Source organism: Sebastes fasciatus, chromosome 5 (assembly GCF_043250625.1).
Source record: "Sebastes fasciatus isolate fSebFas1 chromosome 5, fSebFas1.pri, whole genome shotgun sequence".
NCBI lineage: Eukaryota > Metazoa > Chordata > Actinopteri > Perciformes > Sebastidae > Sebastes > Sebastes fasciatus.
Genome location: NC_133799.1, coordinates 7,625,825 through 7,652,529, shown reverse-complemented (window position 1 = coordinate 7,652,529; position 26,705 = coordinate 7,625,825). Strand labels below are relative to the sequence as shown.

The window sequence follows — 26,705 nt, the reverse complement described above, 5'->3', positions numbered from 1 at the left end:
GAGTTTGCGCGCACACTGAAAACTGCCTGGTGCATTTCTACTACTATGATCAAACCGCTCAGGGTGCATGCAAGTGTCGGACCTGCTGAAGAGACTGGAGATGGAAAATGTACTATAAACGCTGTGCGGAAAACTCTATACAGGTAATGAATTATCCAGTCTTTCTTACCACCCTCTGTAACATGAATATAATTCAGAAATTGGCTCTAAACACTGAGCTAATGCTAGACTATTGAAAGATATCGAGTTGGTCATGCATGGCTGTGTTGAATTGAACCTGGCAGCACTAGTGGAGACACGTTTGTTTGACACATGAACGGAGGGGAATTTAGCTACACATTGGAGCAGAAACTTAACCAGAGACAAGTACATGTGTGAGCTTAAAATGTAATGCAAAATTTGCAACTTTAGTAGACAATGTTCACTCATAAAACCCACATATATTTCTCCACAGAGGGATCCAGAGTTAGCATCATGTGCCAGGGAGGGAGGGACAGGTTTGAGCTGGACTGAATCTTGATATTGACTTAATTAGACACAGGTGGCTCCCACTCAGCATATTTCTGTCATCTGATGCTAACTTAGAGTCTTTATTGGAGCTGGATGGTGGATTGTTGTAACTTATTTGAGCTTCTGCTTGTCTTTTGCTGTGGGGATTTTTACTAGATTCAAGATTCAACATTCAAGCCCTTTATTGTCATTGTGTAGTACAACGAAATTAGATTGTGACAATCCCATAGGTGCTAATGAAAAGATAATACAATAAAAAAAGATGTAGTGTAATATTAATACAATATAAAATATAATAATACAATATGTATATTGATGAGATGACAGTTTTGCCAGATTATTGCACAAAGTGTCCATCAGATAATTATATAATTATTGCAAAGCATCATATAATTATTGAACAGAGTGATCAGCATATGTTATTGCACATATCCGTAACAGTAGATTTACATTATTTACATTGCACAAAAGTGACACAAAAGTGACCAACGTGTTATTCCACATTTACTAGAGAAGTTTGTAGACTATAATCATGTGAACCTATGACTTGTGCCCTACCAATACATGATTTCTGAGGCTGATATCCATACTAATGATTGCATTGGACTGGACATTTTACAGTTGAAAAGCAGAGTTGAAAAACTTGTCAGTGTTTGCTTTCCTGTAGACTGTTGATAACCTCAAATGTAAATTTGCTATTTCTGTAGGCTACTGCAATGTTTTGTTGTTTATTGACCAACATTGTTTTCCTCAAATTAGAATTTAAATGTGTTAACAGTCTAGCCCCAGAGCCTTTTTCCAGATATATCCAAAGACAAGACCGTATTAGAGTAACTAGCAGCATGGTGAATATAGCAGCTGTAAAACACCACATGGAAGAACTACATTTGTACAATCAGCTTTCTCCATAAAGGGGCTGCCAACTCTGGAACACATTACCTACTGCAATCACATTAATTCCAGATATAAAGTCCTTTACAACAAAGGTTAAGTGCTGGCTAAAAGCACAACAGAGCTGTATCCATTTTTAGCAAATTGTACTGTAAATTAACGAGGTCTGTGTATTAGGGTATGGTGGTGTGTGTACTGAGTGATGTGTATTTTATTGTATTTCCATATTTGTAGTGTGTTGTGGTTTTATCATATAGAAAGCTGTATATTTTAATTTCACTGCACATGTAAAAGCCCAGCTAGGGATGAGAGTTGAACATTAGTAATGGCTATAAACTCTCTGTGCATGCAGCACATCAGTTTCATGCCCTGTAATGGAAATATGTTAAATTGCATCGTCCCAATCAAATCAACATATATGCTGATACTCAACTAAGGTAAGCTGAAATTGACTGCCTAATGATGTCTTGAATATTACTTAGGGGAAAAGTGAAAATACTGACTCTTCAGCAAGCCCACAAACTGAATCAGAACCAGTTCTGGGTTTACTGGAGATCACAAATCAGAGATCCATGATGGAGTTTCTAGGTTAAATGGAGAGAGAGAGAGCAGCTCATGCCTGCAAATATGAACCAATCTGTCCTAGATATGCTGTGTGAGTTCTTAGAGGTATGGCTGATATTTGTTTGCCTCCATTGGAGAATAGTACTCAACTTGGAGACTTCTACTCAGAAAGGATCAGATTTAACAGAGCTTTTGATGAGAAGTTGTTTAACTCTCTGGTTCGTAGTATGATCATTCAGTTTGATATTGTCTGTTTGAACTGACAACACTTCAGTGGTGCGTTCATATCATTACAGGCCTATCTTTTCCAGATAGACCCTTTTTGTTTTTTTTTAACTTAAAAGACACAATCGTTAATCCAAAACGGTCGACTGACTCCTGAAAATCAAATACAGGATTGGAGCCTGCCATCACTCTCAAATTGACTGGTCGGTCTTATAATATGACACTAAACAACAACTTAAATTGTTAATGTTTTCATTATGGCTGTCAGTTGATTAAAATAGTTAATCATGATTAATCACAAACTAATCACCAATTTGTATCTGTCCAAAATGTACCTTAAAGGGAGATTTATCAAGTATTTAATACTCTTTTCAACATGGGAATGGACAAATATGCTTGCTTTATGCAATTGTATGTATATATTTATTATTGAAACCCACAGAAACCCTCACAGGTACTGCATTTAGTATAAAAAATAGGCTCAAATCATAACATGGCAAACTCGAGCCCAACAGACAACAACAGCTGTCAGTGAGTCAGTGTGCTGACTTGACTATGACTTGCACAAAACTGCATGTGATTATCATAAAGTGGGCCTGTCTGTAAAGGGGAGACTCCTGGGTACCCATAGAACCCATTTTCAGGTCAAGGGAACACATTAGAAAATGGCCATGCCAGTTTTTCCCCGCCAAAATTTAGTGTAAATTAGTAGCGTTATTTAGCCTCCTCGCCACAAGCTAGTATGACGTGGTTGATACCAATCAGATTCCTTTTTGTTTTCCAGTGTCATATGATACCAGTATCTTCCCTCTCCCTCTGTATCTCCCTTTAAATCTGAGCCCGCTACCACCGCAAAATCGCAAGTTGCGTTAAAGAAATTTGTGGCGTTAACACATTATTATTGCGTTAACTTTGACAGCCCTAGTTTTCAGACATCAGTAATGTTTGTACACATTGGAACACAACACGCTTAGATTTTGAATAACACTCAAAATACAGATATTCAAAAACGAATGTGAATATGCCTCAAACTGTATGGTAAAACAAAACGTATTGGGGTTTCACTGCGGTCTTTTTGTCTATAACCACAATATCCTTGATTTTCTCTCTCTCAACATTTCCTGTCACGTTGGCTCTATTGTATGTTATCAAATGCGATACAAATGTGATAAAATCATCTAAAATACAGATTATCTATCATTTGTCAGCCAGTAGTCTGATTCCGCTTTACTTGATTCTAACGATTTTTTTTTTAATTTATTGTGAGTGAAAGTAGGAACAATCATTTTGGTGAGTTTAGGGTTTTGAGGTGGGCACATGCTTCATTGCATCACTTTCAGGAGGTGCAACTGTCTTGTTGCCTCAAAACAACCAGACTGGAATTCCCCTTCAACTGTCTGTTAGACTAACAGCTATAATATACAGCACACAGTATTTGCACCTTCACACTGCAGCACATCTGTCTGCCGGTGTTGTTTTTCTCTCTCGGCCTCTGAAAGCAAATGGCAGGAGTTGACAGTTGAGTGCTGCTGGGTCTTTTGATTTCAAAGACGTAAACAACGCTCTCCCTGGTGGCTTGACTTCAACAGGCGACAGACCTTCTCCTTGCTGAATGCTCAGAAAGTGAGTCAGGATGAGTGGGATGGAGAGAAAGGAGACAGAGTGAAGGGAGAGGAGGTTTCACTATCATTAAATAAATAAAAGTGCACCAGTGTTGGGAGGAAGAGTTGATTTTTCTCACCTCTCCTCAGTTTGCAGGCATAATCTTGGCAAGTCATATTTGGCGCTGGGTCTTTTTAGACGATCGATGTTCATTCACTGACCAAAGGCTTTTTTCTAGTGTCTGTCGGTCTGTTGAGGCTTGTCGGTGATCTAAAGGAGGCTATGCTTATACTTGGACCACAAGTTAGATCTTGACCTAGAAAGACATGTATATTGGCTTGAATAAAGATACTTTGCTCTAATTTTGTGAATAGTCATAAGGCCTTTTGCTTTATTGATAACCGTAATGCTGCTGAGAGACAGAAATGTTTTTACCCTCCTTAGTGGTGTGGCTCTATGAATGGTAATGTAGTAGTAATAACTAATATCTCAACAAATGTTAGATGGATTGCCAGAAAATCTTATACAGACATTCATGGTATCCAAAGGATGAAGCTTAAAGGACCAGTGTGTAACAATTAAGGGAATCTATTGGCAAAAATGGAATATAATATTAATAAGTTTGTTTTCTTGGAGACACTCACTTGGAGCTCGCACATTATGTTGGCTGAGTGAGGGAGCTCCGGGCTGGATGCTAGTGTTGTCATTATACCAAAGGTTATAATAAATATTGCATGGTAACATATTGCATAGTTCTACTAATAGCTCACCAGTGACCCCACATTGTGATACATGTTTACCGGGCTCACAGTCGTGCCAAGGCATTGGAGATGATGTGAAAATGTGGAGGGGAGTTGGACAGTCTATAAAAGCACTTAGCATCCAATGTAAAGCTTGTGTATAGACTAGGGCTGTTAATCAATTACAAATATTTAATGATTGTCCATAGCTAATCACGATTGATCGCAAATTAATCACACATTTTTTTTATCTGTTCAAAATGTACCTTAAAGGGAGATTTGTCAAGTCTTATCAACATGGGAGTGGGCAAATATGCTTGTTTTATGCTAATGTATGTATGTATGTATGTATTTATTATTGGAAATCGATCAACAACACAAAATAATGACATATAGTCACAATAACACTCACAGGTACTGCATTTAGCATAAAAAATATGCTCAAATCATAACATGACAAACTCAAGCCCAACATGCAACATCAGCTGTTAGTGTGTCAGTGTGCTGATTTGACTATGACTTGCCCCAAACTGCATGTGATTATCATAAAGTGGGCATGTCTGTAAAGGGGAGACTCGTGGGTACCCATAGAACCCATTTTCATTCACATATCTTGAGGTCAGAGATCAAGGGACCCCTTTGAAAATGTCCATGCCAGTTTTTCCTCACCAAAATTGTGCGTAAGTTTGGAGCGTTATTTAGCCTCCTTCTGGACAAACCAGTATTCCTTAGGTTTTCTAGTTTCATATGATGCCAGTAGCTTCACTCTAGCTTTAAAACTGAGCCGGCTACAACCTATGAAAGATCGGCGGCCCGTCGGATTTTTAAGAGGTTGATTAAAAATTGCAAGTTGCGTTAATGTGTTAAATAAATTAGTGTCTTTAATACAAATTTGCGTTATCGCATTAACTTTGAAAGCCCTATAGACCTTTTCATTGCCATTCTGTTGCCAAGGCAACAGCTTTGGTCCAAGTTTACTTCCTGTAATCTACTGCATTAACAAACATTGCAACAGGAAATACAAAGGGGCCAATTTGGAGTGTTTATGTTGTCAAGTTTGAAAGGCTCTATAATCAGATGCCAGTGTTAACACGTTTTAACTATGGATGTGCAAAGTGGAGGTAATTTTGAATATTAAACCCAGGATTTGACAGCTGGTGTTACAGTGTTAAACTGACTGTTATTTGGATATTTATGCTATGATTCACTGGTGTTTTTTGTTTTTGTCTTAGTCAAATGTTGACTAAGACAATTGTATTCTGCAAAATGTTTGTCCTATCATAGCAAAATGAATATAAAATTCTTTCTGAAACCATAAAAAGGGACACTTGGGAATCACTCCAGTTTAGATATGTAGTTACAGTTTGCCATTTGTGGTCACAGAAAGTGAATAGGCTGGCCATCTGAGAGCATGGTGAAAAAAGTGCCCAAACCTCTGGTGACATGTTGCCTGGCTGCTTCCTCACAGCCGTGCAGCACACAACCAATTACTAAACCACAAACACTTCTGTAAAGCCCAACGCTTTTCGAGCCTGGGTTTTACCTCTCCAGTCATCAGCAATTGCGTCTGACAGAATAAAGGAGGAAGATGAGGAGAGAAAAAAGAAGCAAGTGACTAAGAAGAGTTCCCCTGGTTTGCATTTATATTTGAATGGAGCATCAACGTTTGCAGCCATGCATAGTTAATCAGCCGTACTCTTCACCTTCCCTGATGACTCCTCTCTTTGACCTATAAGGATCTTCTTACTTTTACTTATTGTGATCCTGCCTCCATCCTCCCCTATTGGCTCTCTTACAACACATAATATGGTGCCAGTGACAAATATTAATTATACATGTGAAGCCTCTCATATGTAGGCTGTAGTGCTGCAAGGCCTTCCCTCTGCTTTGCCAAGCAGGGCAGAACCCAGAGGCAGGAAATATGAGGCAGGAAACAGTAAAGCTATGTTACATAATGAAAACACAAACAAAACTCTTAGGGCTTTCGGTCCAGAGCTCTTGATTTACAGTGCAATAAATTTGCATTACACGTCTAAAAGTTTGAGTGTCAACAGGTAACACCCTGCTGTGAAATTGTGTACCTTGTGTAAAACCATGACCTGTGCCTGAGGTTGTGGATGAACCCAGCCAAGGTCTCCTCATGGCAGATTGGAGGATCCCGGGGCAGAAATGAAACATATATTTCTGGGTTTCTGGTTCATTTTATGCTCTGCTGCTCAAAATGCCAAAAATGATAAGGAGCTGTGAAAGAAAATGATTTTGTTGATTTGCTTAATAGCAGCATGAAGCGAGATCTCAATTTGAGATTATTTTAATTAAAAAGGAATCAGCCACAGCCACGAGGAGGGAAACCTTGAATATAATGACAGGTTCAAACTGTGTATTCATTTACAGTTGGATTACATAATGATGTTATTAATCGCTTGTTTTAACATGCTGTTTTATCTTTTTCCTGTTCATTATTCATAGAACAGATATCAGATAACCGAAAAAGAAAATTAATCTGCAGCAATTTAGATAATTGATTAATAAACTCATTTATCAATCAAAAGTATTAAATATTGTCTGGTTTCAACTTCTCAAATGTGAGGATTCACTGCTTTTCTTTCTCTTGCATAGTTGTAAATTGAATTTCTTTTGGTTTTGGACGGTTGTTCGGACAAATCGAGCAATTTGAATACGTCAACTTGTACTCTGAAAATTATGAGGGGTATTTTTCACTATTTTGGGATATTTTATAGACCATTGAATTAATCAGTTAATCAAGAAAACAAGTGGCAGATTAATCAATAAGGAGTTTTTGTTTGTGTATTTAAAATGCTGATCATATTAGATGATTAGTTATAAAACAGATATCAGATAAATAGAGCTGGAGCAATTAGTTATTAACAGAAAAACAGAAAACAAATCCGCAACAGTTTTGATAATCAGTTGAGTCTTATCAAGCTTAAATGTAGAAATGTCCTGTGGCAGCTTCTTAAATTTGAAGATTTGCTTTTCGTCTCTGTTTTATATAATGTAAATTTAATATTTTGGGGTTTTGGAGTGTTGGTCAGACAAAACCAGTGACAATTTTGCTAATCAATTAGTTGTTTAAGTTGCCTTTCAAGCAAAACAGCCAAGTATTCCGTCATTCCAGCTTCTTAATTGTGCATATATGTGATAGTAAACTGAATATCTTTGGGTTTGGACTGTTGATAGCAATATGATGATATTACACGGGCGTTTTTCACTATTTTCTGACATCTTGGAGACCAAATGATTAACTAGGATAATAATCAGCAGATGACATGATGGCTAAAATAATTGTTAGTTGCTGCCCCAAGTGTCTTGTTGGTTGGCTTAGCAACATGGAGAGTTGTTGGCAGTGATTTCAAGGTGAGAGCATGTTTTTTTTATCACAATAAAAAAAAAGAGGGAAACATGTTAGATACAGTTTCACTACATGAGGATGTTCATAATCACTTTTTCTTTTAAAGTGTGTTTACTTGCCTTATCTTTTTCTGGGAATGCACCGATACGACTATTTCAGTCCTGATACCGATACTGACACCTGGGTTTTGGGTATGGGCCGATACCGAGAACCGATCCCATACCAGTGTTTAAATAATAAGATGTATGTCTCACTGTGTGGAAGTGAATGCTGGGATCATTCTTTTACGTGTAAGACAACATCAGACCTGACTTAAACATTGCTTTCCTAACTTTTTAAAACAAAATGTAACAAACAAATACATAGATATAAATGTACTGAATTGTTATTAAAATAATAAATTTTACACCAGCAACTGGTAAAATAAAAATCTTCGAAATTAACAGGAATAACAATTGAAATGTAAATGTTTTTAATGCAGCAACAAATTGGTCAAAACTTAAACAGGAATTCAAATTCCAGTATATAATGTAGAAAATGTATAAACATAGAATTGAATTGAATAGATCGGCCCTTTGTTACCGATACCCGATCAAGCTATTTGAGTCGTCCCAATATCCGATACGATATCGGTGCATCCTGTATATAGTTTGTAAAGTATAAAAATGAGTTTGTTAATTAGTGAGTAAAGTGCTAATGGGTTACTAAGAATAGAAGAGATTACAACTAAGAGCAGTAAACTGGTCCTCAGTCTCTCCTCAGATACAATAAGTGTTAGGCTCGGCTCTGTCTTAATCCACAGCTGCACTGCTGCAAACACGTTCATCCCTAGCTGTGTACGGATGACGACGTGTATTGTGAGAGTGTTTGTGGTCACGCTGTGTGCACTCTCACACAGCTGGTCATGCCAGGGCTTGGATGTGATGCCCGCCTGGCACGTTGTCATAGACTGGACTGGACTGGGGCTGTACGTTGCGGGCACAATAGCACATTCAGGCCTGGACAATGGGGAGCTGACAGCCTTGGTTGTTTATCCCTCTGCGTCTCTCACTGCCTCCTGTCTGTTGTGTTTGCTGTCTCACTGTTTCTCTCGTTCGGTCTCAGTCACTGAAGGCTCGAGCACGCGCTCACCCAGCAGCCTGTTTATGGCTTTAAGAGAATGAGCTGTGCGCAGTGCTGCTGGAGCTGCTTTAGTCATTAAATACAGGGTGTAATTCTGTCATCAAGTTGGCGGTGATGTGATTGTTGGTTTCAGTGTGTCATCATTAAAGTGCAGCTGGTTTTAGTGCTTTAGTGTTTTTGTTGTTGACGCATTTTCTTTTGTGGGCTGTGCTGACAATTTGTTGATGATGATTTCAGCAATCATCTTTCTCTTCATAATAGTCACACGATGAATCACCACCGCATATTGAGTAAAATCAGGGTCTGATGCAGACAGTACGTTTATTGACTGCCTTTTTTTTTTTTTTAATGAATCAATTAATCTTTTTGTTTACAAGATGTCAGAATTTTCCCAGAGTCGAAGCGGATGTGTTCAAATTGCGGTCCAAGAGTCCAAAACCCCAAGATATTCACTTTACCATGATATAAAATAGAGAAAAGCTTAAAATCCTCACATTTGAGAAGCTGGAACCAGACAATGTTTGGCATTTTTGCTTGACAAATGACTTGAATGTAGAGCTGAAAAAATTAATCGATTAATTGATTAGTTGTCAACTATTAAATTAATTGCCAACTATTTTGATAATCGATAAATTGGTTTGAGTAATTTTTAAGAAAAAAGTCAAAATTCTCTGATTCCAGCTTGTTAAATGTGAATATTCTCTGGTTTCTTTACTCCTCTATGACAATAAACTGTGAAAAAAACAAGACATTTGAGAACATCATCTTAGGCTTTATTTTATTTTATCTTGATTTGATATTTTCTGACTTTTATAGACCAAATAGTTAGTTGTAGCCCTACTTGAATGTATATTCAATTATTGAAAAACAATCAAATAATCGATTAGCTGACTGATAGAAAATTCAACTTTTTTTAATAAATCGTTCCAGTCATTTTTCAAGCAAAAATGCTGAACATATTCAGTTTTTTTCTTCTCAAATGTGAATATTTGCTGATGTTCTCTTGGTCATACATGATTGGTAAACTGAATATTTTTGGGTTGTGAAATTTGAAGATGCCACCTTAGGCGCTGGGATATAATATTTGGCATTTTATAGACTAAAAGGTAATCGATTAATGGAGAAAATAATCTGCAAATCAATCAATAATAAAAGATAATCGTTAGTTTGAGCCCTAAAATTGTTCTGGATTCATTTTCAGACAAGGGTGTATGATCTCTTATGTGACCACTTGTTATCATGTGACCGAAAGTTCACTTTTAGGTCATGTGGTGACTCCTGAGCCAGCTCTGTTCACTGAATGAAGACCGAGAGATGCATTGAAAGCTCTGAATCGTTTGACCTTTTAAGCTTCACCATATGTTATCCACAAAGGTCGAGCATTTCACTACTGCTGATCCCTCTGGAGTTCATGTGTTTGTTCAGACAGTCAATATTGATGAGAGACAGACAGACAGGTGAATTTAAATGTTGAAAGAGATAAAGAATAAGTATGCAGCAATAAGCTTTTTGTTGTGCTTCTTTTCAGTCAAACATCTCTTCTGACTAATGGAAGAGAAACTGTATTAAATGTCATCAGTACAGATGAACTGAGAGCTTGTTTTGGAGCCTGATTGATCATATCAACCCACATAGGTTTTATATTCATGAAAGAAACAACTAAACATCCACGGTGGAGTCTTGCTCTAAATTACCAGCCACAGCAGTGAGTCATCCCACGCTGGTAGATGTGGCAGAGGAGTGCAGAAGGCTGTCTGGTGTCGGTGAAGGGGAAATTAGGCCTGACACAAAATGATCTCTCCTCCGCGCTTCGCCAAATCAGGTTTAAAAGTAATACTGAGGGACAGATGAGTCGATCTGCAGTGCAGTGGACTTCTCTGAAAGCCTCCAGCTGCTCCATAAATTCAGTTTGTCCTCGTCCTACCTCTCTCAGTGCCTCATACCTGCACGTAAGAAATAGAAATCTGACTGCATTGCTGGTATCTCAAATAGTAATGACCTTAGAGGTGCGAAATTCAATATATTCAAAGCATCAATATAGCAGCAAACAACTATTAGCTATGTAAAGCTATAGTGTATATATAGAGGAGTAATTTCTACCTGAGCAGAGAATGAAGTCACTCTCCCTCTGTGTGTATTGTAATTCAAGCCTCTCCTTGCTTTGTTGACATAGCCGGGCCGGCATGTTCATGCATGTGAGTGTGCCCACTGGCTATCTCACGGCTGCCACTCAGCACTGCTGTCATACGGCGGTTACATCGGATAACGGCATCCCAACCGACGGTGTTGCCGCGGAAGCGTAGCGCCCGACCTCTGGTTCCCCCTCAGGGAAACACTTTTAGCTCTGTCTGAAGTTTCGCCGTTGTTTGCACTGTTGGTGCTGTTAGCACTATTAGCTGCAAGCTGCTGGCTCTCCGTTACCATGTTGAGAGCTGTTGAGAGGAAAAATAAATGCTCCCAATCCCGTATTTAGCACATTTAAATAATTTATAAACCTTTAAACCTTACCTGTTGATTATTTTTTTGTAATTAATTGACTTAAATAGTGAATTACAGTTACCCAGGGTCCAGGGAAATGACTTCAAGTCATGTTATTTAACCAAACAATATTCAAAAACCCAAATATGTTCAAAATACAATCTGCAAATCGTCACAATTTAGAGTTGGATGAATTGTAATCACTTTTTTTAGCGACATCAGATCAAATTTTGAATGTGTCCAATACTTTATTACCAAATAACTAATGACATTCCCTTCATTGCCATAACTATACTTTGTGTTTAGTGCTAATTAGCAAATGTTAGCACGTACACAAGCTAAACTAAGATGGTAAAATCAGCATGTTAGCACTGTCATTGGGATGTAAGCATTTCATTTAAGTACAGCCTCTCGGAGCCACTTGTATGATTGTAGACTCATAGTCTTGTTTCTTAATAAATGACTTAATCAGTTATGGAGATTTTTGTTGATTCGTTTTCTGACAATCAAGTAATCAACTAATTCTTTCAACACCAGTGGAAACTAGCAGTTTGTAAGCTGAAATAGATTACAGATAAACATCTTAGCAAATTAAATGTACCCAATTGTAATGATCCCGCTGTTTTGTTATTTTGAACTCAACTCTCTTCAACCTGTCTTTAAGTCTTTTCCTGCATGTTTTAGGGGACACTTTATTATCCATCTAGTTATGCCACAGCCATCACTTCACTTTTTGTCTCCTCTTTTCATCTCGTCCTTCACCTGTTTGGAGGCTTGTTTATGTTTACTTGTCTGATTCTGCAAGACGGCTGTGTTTGTTCACAGCTCACCATCCACCCACCTCGCCTCACTCCTCTCTATTTTTCACCTCTACCTGTACTTTTTCTTTTCTGCTCAGTTCCCTTTGTGTCGTTTTCTATCTCCCTCCTGCTTTGCTCCCTGAGCTGGTGACAAATGTGCCTGTACGGAGGCTAGTGAAGCATCTTTATTCCACACTCGGCTGTGTCATTACATTTAACCCAGTTACATTTTTATTTGGCTCTTTGAGCCAGAGGAGGAGGTTGAGAAAGCTGGTGCTTTCACCGACAGTGTTATAGAGACGTGGGGTGTAATTCCTGTCCAACCTCTCTCATCTCTTCTCTCACCCGGAGGAGGGAGAGAGGCAGGTGGAGGTAGTGAGGAGGCGGAGGTTTTGTGTTGACCTACCCTCCCTCCTCTCCTTCAGAGAGACATCTGTTTCTAGATCGCTCTCTGGCAAAAGAAAGAGGAAAGGGAAATGCTTATGTTGGGTGGAAAGGATGCACCATTTATTTCCTGCAGGAATTAAATGGGTTGTGGAGACTGTTTGTCTATGTAAGAGAATTTCACTCCTCCCCATCTGCTTTTCTTAAGTCATAATTTTTCATGGCAGCCATCTGTGTGTTGTCAGGCAGTGTGAGGGTTGCAGAGAGCAGGAGAAGAGGTCAGTGTGTCTCCATTGATAAGGCTGGTTGCCTTATGTTTCTTTTCTTACTTTACTATCTGTGTGACTGTGCTGCTGCTCTGTCTCGCCCCACGCTCTCTCTCTCTCTCTCTCTGCCAACAGATTGGCAGGGAAACAGGATTACAAGGAATATATACATGTCTTTTTCATGTATGGTTTCATTTATTACGTCAGAATAGCTGTTTCTAAAACAAGGAATGTAAGATTTCCCCAAATATAGCTTATGTTCTTGATTTTTAACCATGCTAGAGATGTGGTTGTAGGGATGAATGTTGGTCTGTCGTTCTAGCTCTTTGGTCCACACTGAAATATCTCAACAACTACTGGAGGGATTGAAATTTTGCTATGAATCCTACAGATTTTTTGGTGATCCTCTGACTTTTCAGCACCATCATGTGCTTCATATTTGTGATATTGAGTGAAATGTCTCAACAGCTATGGGATGGATTGCCATGAAATTTGTTAGACATTAATGAGGATGAATTGTAAAAACTTTGGTCATCCCTTAACTTTTAATTCATAACTCAATACCTCATTTAGCCTCGAGCATAGCTGCAGACTCTTAGGCTTGTTTATTATTTCCGCCCTGAGGAGGATCCTGTTAGATTGATGTTTTAAATGATACACCAGACTAAATAAAAACCTTTTAATTTAACCTTTCCTTGCTCCATGCTCTGCCTTAGAGCGCCTGTTTATTTTCTGTGACCATGAAAAAACTGATTGAGCACATCTGGGCCTCTGCTTGTATTTGAATTTGGTACGATCCTCGCCCTTCTGTTATCATAAAACTTGCAGCTTCACTATTTAAAAAGTAAAAGATAATAAAAGGCTAGATAATAATGAGAAAATCAATTTGGAAATCAATCAAAAATGTGATTTTTTTTTTTTTGTTTGTTTTTTTGTTGTAAGAATCAGGGTTCACTTGAAACAACTTTCTTGCCTTTTCTTTAGACACCACTGCTGCTGCATCCCATTAACTGTAATTTATTCATCGTGAAAGAAACAGAATCTGTGAAACTCTAAGTTTTAGATTGTTTTTCCACTCTTAGTACAATTTTTGTAAACAAGTCGTATAGTTAACAGAAGAAATGGCATTTGTTTCTGACATCCTACTTTGTTTTTTTTCTCCTTTTTAAAGTGCTAACACGCAGCATTGAAACTAATGTGAATTTATCGGTCTGTCTGTGCCCCGATTAAACTTACAATGATCATTTCCATGTTATTGGGCTAAATCGTAGGTTGAAATTCCATTATTGGAACAATAACAATAAATTTAATTTTCTCATTTATCAGAATAATATATCAGCCTCCAATTTATAAAGAGCATCCTTAATGCCTGTTCCTGATCCCATATATTTATTTATAAATTTAAGTCTCCTCTTTGTGTATCTGTTTAGGTTTCTCACAGTTTGTCTGCAGTAGGTTGAGCTGTGATGAAATCATGCTTGCATGGTGCGGGCATTTAATTTCTGACTAAAAAATTATCTTGAGCCTGAGGAATCAAGGTCACAGTGTGTCCCACTTTATTTGCCTCCGAACTGATTTCAGCTGAGGGTTTAGTTGGAGCCAGATGGAGAATGCTGGACGTCAGCTACTTCTATACATCCCACCGTGGCTGCTATCCACATGGGGTCCCAGTGCACTCCTCTCTCTCTCTCTCTCTGTGTCTGTCTTTGTGTTTCTGCATCGTGCTGTGTCAAAACAGTGAGGATTAAAACAAAATGGCTAATTAGCTCAGATGTACAGTATGTTTCAATATGGTGCACCAAGCTTCTGTCATCTTTCACCATCACGGTGTGTCTGTTTTTATCCGTTTCCTCCTTCTGCTCCACTGAAAACCATCTGGTGGTTCAGTCAGGATCACTGTCCCCCTGCATGGGTATTTATTATTTTGCCATGAAAGTCTGCCCAGATGTCATTTATCGGCAGCGGACTGGTGACCTTTAGAAATCTCACTTCACTATTTATTGTATTACAAGTTTTCTGAAATTGTGAATATGCAAACGAGACATTATCTAATTTTAACTTCTGGTGAATTTAAGAGAAATCTACAGAAGCAAATGGACAAAGTATTAAAATATACACCAAAATGTTTATTTTGGATGTTTTCTTTCCACTAGTTTGAAAGAAGACATGCAAAATCTTAAAATTGATCAGTGCATGAAGAAAACAATGTTTTTGCCTGTAGTGTCTCCTTAAGTTCCACTTTGATTTGTTTTATTTAATGTCTACATTTTCTGCAGCTCTAACATCAATATCATGATCAATCAAATTAGATATTATATAGAATTTGTTACATTCATATCAAGATATGTTTTCTCTTTTCCTGGTCTACAAAACTGTATTACAGTTAAGTTCTGAACTTATTAGACTGTTGAATGAAGATGTACAGTGAATCAATGAACTATCTCTAACTGCAAATTTTACTTTGAGAATATTTAAATATTTAAAATGCCTGTGGAAATTACAAATAGTTATTGTTAAAGTATAGTTAAGATATTTTATAAATATTATAGTTGGGCAAAAAATGGAATTTATTGACATTATGAAGATTCACTAAATAAATCCATATAGCTAAACTGATACCAGAAGTTCAATCAGTCAATCAGCCCATAGATCAGTCCAGAGGTCAACAATCTTTTGGTGGTAACAACACTGTATTAATCAGAACATAAAAATATGTCATAAGCCAGAACAAGCAATGAAATATCATGCACACTGGTACTTAAAAAAAATAAAAATACTATTTTACAAAATCTTTACTTATAATTTCCTATATTTTCTGTTTAAAATACCTCATGTTGACAAGGTTGTCCTTAGTAAAACATCTTGTGGTGAACAGAAATGTATCTTACAATAATCACTATCAACTTATGCTTTACATCAGACAAACCTTGTCAAGCTATGTAAAACAAAAACTTCAATAGCTAATTTTGTTAGTTTGATTACAGTGTGCTTTGATTCATTCATTTAAACTATCACAGGATGTGATCATATTGTCACTCTTAATATTCCACTGAAAATCAGACAGTAATATTGAATTATCCCCGAGCTATGATCTATGATATTTCTGTCCTTCTGTATCTTTGTCCTGTGTCGAGCTGCTCTGCCAAACAGAAAGCTGTCAGCGGGGACCTCCAGTCCCACCGCTGAGCTAATTAACAAGGTGTGAGGGGTGTGTGTGTGTGTGTGTGTAGTAGTAGGTCTTGTTTCTGTGTGTGTTGCTCCTGCCTAATGCCAGGTCACCAGGTCTGGGCTGAGTCTGTGCCAATGCAGGGAAAGGGCTGTTGTCAGCACACGCACACACACACACACACACACACACACACACACACACACACACACACACACACACACACACTTGCACACACAAACGCATAAATGCACGCACACAGTCAGCAGAATAACAGATAACAGAAACCCTGTATGAGCTCAGCTCTGGGGAAACACTTGCATTATGGATTCTCTTGGAAAGGGCAGGACCACATCCCAGTGCTTTTGCATGTGTGTGTGTTAGTTTATCTGGGTATATGTGTGTGTGTGTGTGTGTGTGTGTGTAGGGGGTCAGAAGGTGTATGCTCAGCTGTTGCCACGATGTATTACCTCCTGAACATCAGCCAATTAAAAAGTGTGTCAGTCTTGGGGTAGTGGTGGCCTAAAGGTTAGGGAAGCGAGGTTGTGACGGAAGCTTTCCGGTTCAATCCCCCGGACCAGCAGGATAAATCTTGGAGGGAAATGTGAAAAAAGTAGCGCTTGCCCCTCCCTCATTACCACCACTGAGGTGCCCTTGAGCAAGGCCCTTAACCCCAACCGCTGCTCATCGGCCAGCAGATCAGACTGTGGTTGTACTGGGCAGCTTCCAGGAGTGAATGTGTAACTGTGTGAATGTGATCGTGATCTGTGCATTCCTGAAGTGAATCCCCCCTGAATGAATAACGGATAAATAAAAAATAGCCGTGGCTATCAGAAACACCTTGAGGGAATTTCTTCAAATTTGGCACAAACGTCCACCTGGACTCAAGGATGAAGTGATTAGATTTTGGTGGTCAAAGGTCAAAGGTCACTGTGACCCCTCGTCCGTCCCATTGTCGTGAAAGCAATGGGTGCGTTCCAAATCACATACTTTTTCTTTTTGCTTTCAGTACATACTTCAGCTGCCCTCACAAAGTACGTACTGTTGCATGCAGTATGTATTGGGACATTCCACGTCGACCGGATGTAGTAGGACATCCTGGTATTTTTGACGTACTATGTATCGGGACATACTAAATCTTTTTCTTTCATACTAAAAAGTAGGGTAGTTTGGATATTGGAGCATACATGATATCTCAGGAACGCCTGGAGGGAATTTCTTCAAATTTGGCACAAATGTCCACTTGGACTCAAGGATGACCTAATTAGAATTTGGTGGTCACAGGTCAAATTTCATTGTGCCCTCACAAAACACATTTTTGGCCATAACTCAAGAATTCATATGCTTATTATGACAATTTCACACAAATGTCTAACAGGATAAAATTATGAAGTGATGACATTTTGGACAGACATGGATGTAAAGTGCAACTTGACTGGTTGGCGCAAGCATACAAGCGTGAGGCTGAGAGTCAGGCTTTTGAGAGCTTAAAAGTGAGCTTCAACATAATGTCCTACATAGAAAACGCTTAAGTCTAAAGATGACTCTTAGTTTTTTTAAATCCATTGTGACATGGTTTCTGTTGGCTTAAAATGTTGTAGTGTAATGTTATCAAAAAGTAAAGCATGCATATCTGTAACATTTTATTTTTCAAAGCTAAACTAACCGACTGCTGATCGTAGCAGTGACATGACAAACCAAACTCTTCCTTTTTAAAAACTATTAATACAACAAAATAATATTTTTATTTCAGTAGTATGAATTAGTATGAGTATAATGTGGGTCCTCATTTTTTTTTTCTTTAGTGCTAAGCAGTTACTGTTGTTTTTGCACATATAATTAATAAGATAATACAATACTGCCATCTACTTAGTATGTGAGTGTAGTATTATTCAGTCAGACAATGTGGTCTCAGATGTGCATGAGCTGATCAACAGCAGCATGTGACAGAAGGCGTCTCAGCCAATCAGAACCGAGCGCCGCAGCCTCCAGTTTCACAAGCTGTGATCATCTCCTCGGAGGCCACCTCCGCCTCGTTCCCTCCTCCATCGATTTATCTCTCCTCCCCTGTATCCCCTCTCTCTCCTCCCCCATCTCCCCTGTCACTACTCCTCCCCGCTTCCTTCCTCGGCTCCCTCCATCCTCTGAGTTTATCCTTTTGAAGTCATTTGTTAAGCTCTCCTCTGTCCTCCCTCTGGACCTCCCTTCCTGCACTGAAGGTATCCAGGGAGGTTTTATAAAGTCAGGACGCTCTGGAAGCTTGTTTATGTGTAATTCACAGAGACTTTAATGCTGCAGTTTGAGGGCAGAGAAAAGGCTGAACATAAACATTTTACAGATTGTTACAAGGAACCCAAAAGGCATCCCTAGGGGTTATTCTTCCAAGCACCTACACTGTGATGTTGAGAAAATTGAGGTCAGGCAGATTAAAAAAAGAAAAGTATTAATCTCACCTCCCGCTCTAATACTTCTTTTTCTCCACCCCCTTTATAGATCGCTGTGAATCTCTGAGTGAAGATGGCCTTCTTTAAGAACAACTTCTGGGTAAGTGTGACCACCTTGAAATGATTCAATATAATGATGGAGATGATGCAGACGGACACATGCCTACAATATCTTTTACACCTTGAGCCACATATTACTTATTCACCTGTTAATATCACAGCCATGAGCCATTGAGCGTTTCATTTATATTCTCAGCCAAGCATTCCTTCTGCTCGCGGGGTATGCACAGGAAGCGCTGGCTGTCTCCCTCCTCCGCTCACTTGCAAATAATAGAGATTGATTTTGTATTCAGAAATCTTATTATTTCCTGCTACATGGAGAGCAATGTCATTCAGATAATTCTTGTAGGCAGAAATAATGTCACTCTCTGCAGTGTTAATATTGTAAAATGGTATTTTCTGAAGCAAAGGCTTTTAACTTGCTGTTATAAGCGATCATTTCAGAGAAATTCTTGAAGCTCAAGTCTTTATACTTACTCTGTGGTTCCTAATATGAGTACAAAGTGTTTTGTCATTAGGGCCAATGTGATACCTGAGTTTCAATAACAATACTTTTTTTTTCGATAACTTAGTTTGGGGGGAATATGAATTTATTTTAACAATCAAACGTTATCTGGGGATGAAGGCTGTGCAGTTTAAAGTTGCAGGAAAAAAACAATAAATGCACCTTGTGTAAAGAGGGTTTTTTTTGTCAAACGTTTTAACTTTTTTTTGTTTTTATTGAACAAAATATAACAAACTGCTCAATGTGTCAGGCTTAACCAAAACAAAATAATCCAAAGTTAGAAACGGTTCTTGATTTAGATTGGGAAATATCTGATCAAAGAAGACATAAACCAACCTGAAGGTGTGTTCAGACTTCAGACAGCAACATTTATTATTTATTATTTATTATTTATTGTGCTCGGGTTGAAACAGTTTCAACTCGCAAGGATATGGGCGAATTCCCACCTAATAATGTCTTTCCATTGACTTTGTATGCTGCATCTAAAATTTGCTTCATGTTCATGTTGATGATGCATTCAATGTCCACTTGCCAACACATGACACTTTTTGATGCTCATGTATATATTTATTATTGAAATGAATTAACATCACAAAACAATGACTAATATAGTTCAGAAACCCTCACAGGTACTGCATTTAGGATAAAAATATGCTTAAATCATAACATGGCAAACTGCAGCCCAACAGGCAACAACAGCTGTCAGTGTGTCAGTGTGCTGACTTGACTATGACTTGCCCCAAACTGCATGTGATTATCATAAAGTGGGCATGTCTGTTATGCCAAAATTTTGCATAAGTTTGGAGCGTTACTTATCCTCCTAACGCGTTATCACGGTAACTTTGACAGCCCTAATTAATATTCTAACTGTATAAATAAATTACTATAGAGTTTAGTCAACACCTCTCTAATGCAATACGAACCTCACAAAGAGGATTTATAATATTGTGTTAGAAAATGCTTTTGATTAATAATCTTGTAAATCAATGTAGCAATAATATTTCATTATGGCATTATTTAGCTTAATTTGTGGAGTAATTAATTAATAGCCTCATTAGCAACGTTCCACATACGTGGAAAGTGGAGAAGGGAAATCTCTTTCATCCCTCAGTGACTCTGTCAGCTTTTACAAGGTCTCTTTCTCTCCTTCATTTTCTTCTCCATCCTCACTTTCTCCTCTCCGCTCCGTCCGGGCACACCTGGTACATCTATTTCAGGTGTGCCCTACTTTTTCTGCCTTACCTCATCACACTTAGAAAAGTCCCCAGTAATATTTTAGCAGTTGAACTATGAAATGAAGCACTAAGAGTTTTAATTCAGACACAGAAATGAGATACAGCTTGGACATTATGAGCACATTTAACCGGGAGGGTTTTTAGAAATATTAAGGTTCTTATAAAATGTTTTTTTGCCCTTGTTGAACCTGTATCCAGTTTTTTGGCAAAGATGATGAGGAGGAGTGGAGTTCTTCATCTGTCCATCAATGTCTGCATCCAGCATCTTAAAATTAAGCTGGTACTTAATATTCTTGGTTTATGGACGCATGTACGTTTCAATGGATGAATAATATTGTGAGCTTAGTAATTGTAGCCTATTTGTGCTGTTTTGATATTTTTTTTAGCCTGTTAAACATCCATCTATGATCCTTGGATATTGCAGTCTTTGTGCTGTGGGCAAGCAGGTCTGCAGGCAGAGAGACGAGTGGAAAAAGCAAGAAAAAATGAGAGCAAACTGGCAGCAGGGAGGGAAGCGAGCAGACATGCAGCAGAATTTCAGCCAGGCAGGAAGACGAGGTCGGAGAACTGCTGCTTCTGTATCACAGAGAAGATTACATTGTAGGCTTTGTCACAGTGCCTACCTCCAAAACACAGCTACATTTTCTTGATCATTTAAGCTATTATGTGTTATTTTGTGTGCCTGCATGTGTTAACATATTAATGTTTCCCACCCAGCCTTCCTTCAGACACAAATAGCTGTGTAATACAAATCAACCCTTCAGTTAATTGGAAAACACAGACACTTGGGAACATGTAGCGCAGACACACAGCCTCGTCTTCTTTGGTTCAAGAACGTTCACAGCGGCTCACAAAACTCCCTCATACATAGTACGCTGTCCTTTCCCATTAACTATATAAGAGCTGTGGTCATGGCCCACAGGGGGACCATCGGCTATAATTAAGTACATGCTTAGTAATTTAAGGCACCGTTAAGTCTTAGGAATAGAATTTATTTATAAGGATTGGTGCTGCTTAGTTGTTCTTGGAATTTTATGCAACACATCAGAGTTTCCTCATGAGAGGTTATGGAAAAGGTCAGTAGTTGTTTTTTTATATATGATAGAGGAAAATGTCTTTCGCAAGCTCTGTGATACTTAAACTGGTTCTCGTCAAGAAGGGATAACCAACCAATAAAGTGGACAAATGCCGAGGGCTTTGGGCTCTTATGGGCTCCAAAGGCCCCAAGTTTACTGTGGGGTACTTTGATAGCCTGGAAATATGCACAGTATTAGATCTAGTCCACACGTATGCAAGCATTTTTGTAAACTGCGTTTTTCCTCTTTTGTTCTCAAAAAAAAATCCTCACCACACAAACACAGTTTTAAAAACAAAAACTCCATCCAGATCAAAATGCAAAAACACAATTGAAGCGCTGTCTAGGCCAGTGGGCAGGTTGGGCCACACACACACACTCACACCAGCGTCATTGCTGCGTAGTATCTTTGGGTTACAACACTTGCGCAGTAAAATCTGGTCTGCACTTGCCAAAATTGAGCCAATAGCAACACACGACCGCAGCTCCAGTTACACTGCGCATGTGTTATACCCCATAGCTCAAGACCTGTGTCCCAGTCTCTTTCAATAAGCCTTGGTTGTGGGACTAATTCATGCATCACTCTTTTGGGATGCTTCTATGGTCACGATGAGCGTGAAGCTCACTTATCCACAGAAACTCAGTGAGATTTATTTGAGAATCACATTGCTTTACATAAGAGCGTAAAGGGAGTAACATGATTCTTTTTGATTGGGACACCACTGTGCTCTTGTGCCTGCACTGCTTCACTGTAGCCTCATTCTGGTGGGATTTTAGTTGGTGGAAATCAAAGCCACGCAACTGAAAAATGGATCCATTATCAAGGTGACCTGTAGAAAGGTCTTTAATAATGTTCCCATCTCTCCTCTCAGTACAGACTTTGTATTCTCTCTCTGCAGTGGTGAATAGACCATAAAAAGTCCTTGTTGTGAGTCTGCACAATATCTAAGGGGATTTAAATGAACTCTTTCTCAAAAAAGTAAAGATCAGCAAGCCGTTCTGTTTTGAGGCTGTAGAGTATACAGTGTTGTTTTCTATGTTCTTAAAAACAGCTCTGTGTGCATAGCAACACAACAACGCCCAGTGGGTTTTTATTATTGCCTGCTTCTCTGTTTAATGATGCCAATGTTGCCCTCACATCACTTTGAGTAATGGGGTTTTTCTCTCGAGGTGAAGAACAGTAAACACGCAGAGGGAAACTTTTTTTCTTATCCCCATGTGTCCCTCCCTCGCTTGCCTCTGCCTCTTCTCTAATTGTATCTCTCCTCCCCTCCTCCTCTGTCCTTTACGTCCACCCTTTTCATTCTCGGTCATTCCTCACAAATCTGTTCTGTGCCAAGTTAGATTAAAAGCCAAGATATAAATCAATATAAGGGTTACTGTATTTGTGTTCCTGTTGCAGTGTGAAAAAGAAAGACGGAGTATAATGAGTGAAATAGGACACTTTCAGCATGAAAGGATTGTGGACAGCTTGCGGTGGGTAAAAATTTGTCAAATCATGTTAACTATATCATGATATAGTGTATATCAATGTCATTCAGATTATCACCATTTAAAATTACAGAAATCAAGTGCATCTCTTCAGGAAGCATCCATATGGCCCATTCCTCCTCCTCCGAAACACAGCAGGCAAAATAAAAACCAGCAGAGGTGATTTTCTCAGACCGGCCCACACAGCAAATTAGTCTAGATCCATCAATGATGACAGGCCGCTGCTACCTGCTCCTGATGTTATTGACACCTCTCTGCTGTAGGACCGTTCGGTCTGCTCGACCTGCCCAGTCAGCAGAAAAAGTTTTCTATGAGTCAGCGAAATTCACAGCAGCACCGAGAGAGCGGTCAGTCGGCTGGCTGGATGGCTCGGTGATATACTGTCTGATGCAGGGCTGGAATGTTTTCAGCTTTACTTTTGACAGCTGCCCGATATATGGCAGCTACTTTGTGTGGCATACAGAGCTGGATCATATTTGTAATCTGTATTTTGATCTATTTGCAGCTTGAAATTGGTGTGATAGAAAGTACATTTGAAATCATTTACCTGTGACAATTTTGGCCCGATAGAGACCCAGGTAAAAACATTAGACTAAAAACAAAAATCCTTTTTAGGTTTGTAGGGTAGTGTTGTCAAAAATATCGAAGTATTGATATAGAGCGATACTAAATCTTTGAAATGGTTTCAATACTCATTTTCTACAGTATCGATACACGGGTACCAGCGGCGCTTTCTGCTCTCTCTTCTCTCCGACAGCAACCCTCAATGTTGTGTCAATTTTTCCCCTCGGTACCAAAACTCGTATTGAATATAGATATTTTGTATTTTATCAAGGTTAGAAGTTCCAGTATTGTGATCACACTAATGAAGGAAGATGCCTGAATACAGTCAGAGATTAGTCACATATTGCTAATGAAATGTGTTTAAAACCAGCAAAGTAGTGAAAATCTCAAAACTAAATGCAATGTTTTTATATTTCTATATTCATTACACACCTGCAACATTTCTGTTACTTCATCATGCTGTAAGATACAAATTATGTTTTTGAATATATGTATAAACGAACACCTGAATGATATTTTATTGAATTATTTTTATTCTGACACAGCTGGGTGCTGGTAGGGTGCAGGACATGTCGAATTGTAGATTTATTTCTGCAGGAAATAAGACTTAAGAGAGCAAACCTGAAGAAACTGAATGCAAAACACAATGTTAACTTCCAAAAATGCTCTTGTCTCATGCAGAAATTAAAATGTCTACTTGGCAGTTAGATCTGAACTTTAGATACAGCAGTCGTCTTAAACAACTTAGATACAGTATGAGGAGCAGTTCATAATGGCTGTGCTGTGAATGTGGCTTTTCATACTTCATACTAGTTATAGACAGTTGCTACCTTTACATGTATATTACAGTCTAGTAGTTGATAATGAACAGCAGTCCCTAATTTGTCGTTCGCATCTAAGGGTCAAGCGCGTCGGGCTGGTCTCCTGCACCGCTCGTAGTTATACCATTTGCCTATGTGCAAACCCGTGAAGCATAATTCCAGCTTTGTCTTTTCTCGTTTCAGTTTTGCTCTGTTCTGCTCAGTACCTTAGTTTCATATGACTGAAGGGCCGTATTACAGAGCAGGAATGTCCTCAGACACTGGATCCAGTCTCAGACGGACTGTAAGGGCAGATCTGACAAATAGCCAGAACTAAAGGCACCGCTCTAGATATTGCCAGAGAATGAAACACTGTATTACAAAGCCTGAGCCAAGCAGTTCACTTTCCTGGTCACACATATTTTAAAATTGGAAGAAAGAAAATCCACAAAGCAAAAAATAGAAGGAGAAGACGCAACTTTTTTAACTAGGAATGGGCAGGGGTGGAAGAAGTACTCTGATCTTTTACCAAAGTACTTACAGAAATACTTACAAGTACTGCATTCAAAATTTGACTTAAAGGAACAGTGTGCAACATTTAGGGGGATCTATTGGCAGAAATGAAATATAATATTAATAAGTATGTTTTCTTTAGTGTGTAATCACCTGCAACTAAGAATCGTTATGTCTTTATCTTAAAATGAGCTGTTAAGGTCTATATACGGAGCGGGTCCTCTTCATGCAGTCAGCCGCCATGTTTCTACAGTAGCCCTGAATGGAAAATCAAACATTGGCTCTAGAGAGGGCCATTCGCGTTTTCACGTTTTTGCATTGGCCACTGTAGCGCTCCAAGTTAAACACACAGGAGAGGCTTCAGTTGGTTGCAATCTGCAACTTCATTGCTAGATGCCGTCAAATCCTACACACTGCACCTTTAAGTAAAAGTACAAAAGTACTAGCATCAAAATAAACTTAAAGTACCGAAAGTAAAAGTACTCAATCTTTTATGCAGAATGGCCCATTTCAGAATAATGTATGTTATATTATTGAATTACAGTTATTGTTGTATTAATATGTACTTTAATATTGCAGCTGGTAAAGGTGGGGCTTTTATTTGTTATATATTCTGCTAGTTAGCTTGTGAATTTCACCAAGAGATCAATAAGGTCTCATCTTTATCCATAATAATCATAACTTGTTTGTGGATTATATGTTGTATTATTATTCGGAATCTGCAAAGTAACTCAAAGTATCAAATACATGTAGTGGAGTAAAAAGTACAATAATGTCTTGTAGTGAAGTAGAAGTATAAAGTAGCATAAAGGGAAATACTCTAAATACCTCAAAACTGTATTTAAATACAGCACTTGAGTAAATGTAATTACTTTCCACCACTGGGAATGAGTGAGGGTTTAGATTAAGTCCTTGATGTAGTCTGCATCTTCAGTATACGGCGGTGACCAAGCATCGGTTAGATTAACGAGTGTCACCTCCTTCTGTGCTAAGGTCAGCCGTTTTACTGGTGAGCATACTGTCCTTCAAAATCAAATTGACAAACAGGTTGTGCAGGTTTTCTTGAATATCCAAAGTTTATTCCCTCAGGATGTTGTAGAAGAGATGTGCAACCTGTTTCCTAATTAGATTTTTATATGCTTGTGCTTGTTTGACTTTGGTCTGCACCTCGCTTCGTGTGTGTTCTCAGAGTTAGAGAGTACATGCTGTCCTAATCTGTCAGGTAAAAGTCTTCCATTACAGTCTGATCTTATGTTACTCACAACACACTTTTTACAGTGCTCTTTTTTCGTAGTTACATTTGTCTTTTTTCATTTTTACATGGCTGTCTATGCCTCAAATTCATTTATGATGTTTCTAAAAACATCAATCATATTTTTCAAGTTTGAAAATGAGAAACAAACCAACTACTGACAGCTCAGTGAGTAAAGCGTTCATCCAGTCAGGCGAAAACCGAGCCAGTTTTTCTGGTTAAAATGTTTGTAGCAGTCCAGTACATTTAGTTCATGAGGACACTTCAGCTGAGATCCCTTATTGCCTTCTGGTCCCTCACTCCCTCTGCCCTTTTGTGGTTGACCGCACAACTCAGACATTTAAGGCAAACATACAGATGAAGATGTTCGTTGTAGTGAAGCAGGCCCTGCAGTTTAGAGTTTAGTTCAGCCCAGGAGGTTTCCTCACCGTCTGTAATTAGTTTCATATAAGCCTGAGGGGAAGTCTGAAGATGCGTCTAATTAGAATCAAGTGAGAGCAGTTAGAAAGAAAAAAACACACACGTAACACAATGATTGAGATGGAAAATTGGCTCAGATAGTATAGAATACAGAGCTTTTTTGATCAGTTATCTAAAATTCTGTGTGCCAAAGATACTGTAATTTTCAGAAAGATTTGCAGGACT

At 38.6% G+C, this 26,705-nt stretch overlaps 1 protein-coding gene across 1 annotated transcript in view; it reads left to right on the top strand.

Annotated features, from left to right (window-relative positions):
- fcho1 (FCH and mu domain containing endocytic adaptor 1) overlaps positions 1 to 26,705 on the top strand; it is a 67,358-nt gene continuing 40,653 nt past the window's right edge. The window contains exons 1-2 of the mRNA XM_074634854.1: positions 1 to 143; positions 18,615 to 18,665. Coding sequence (XP_074490955.1) covers positions 18,639 to 18,665 — 27 coding nt within the window. The 5' untranslated portion in view covers positions 1 to 143; positions 18,615 to 18,638. The remainder of the gene's footprint in view (positions 144 to 18,614; positions 18,666 to 26,705) is intronic.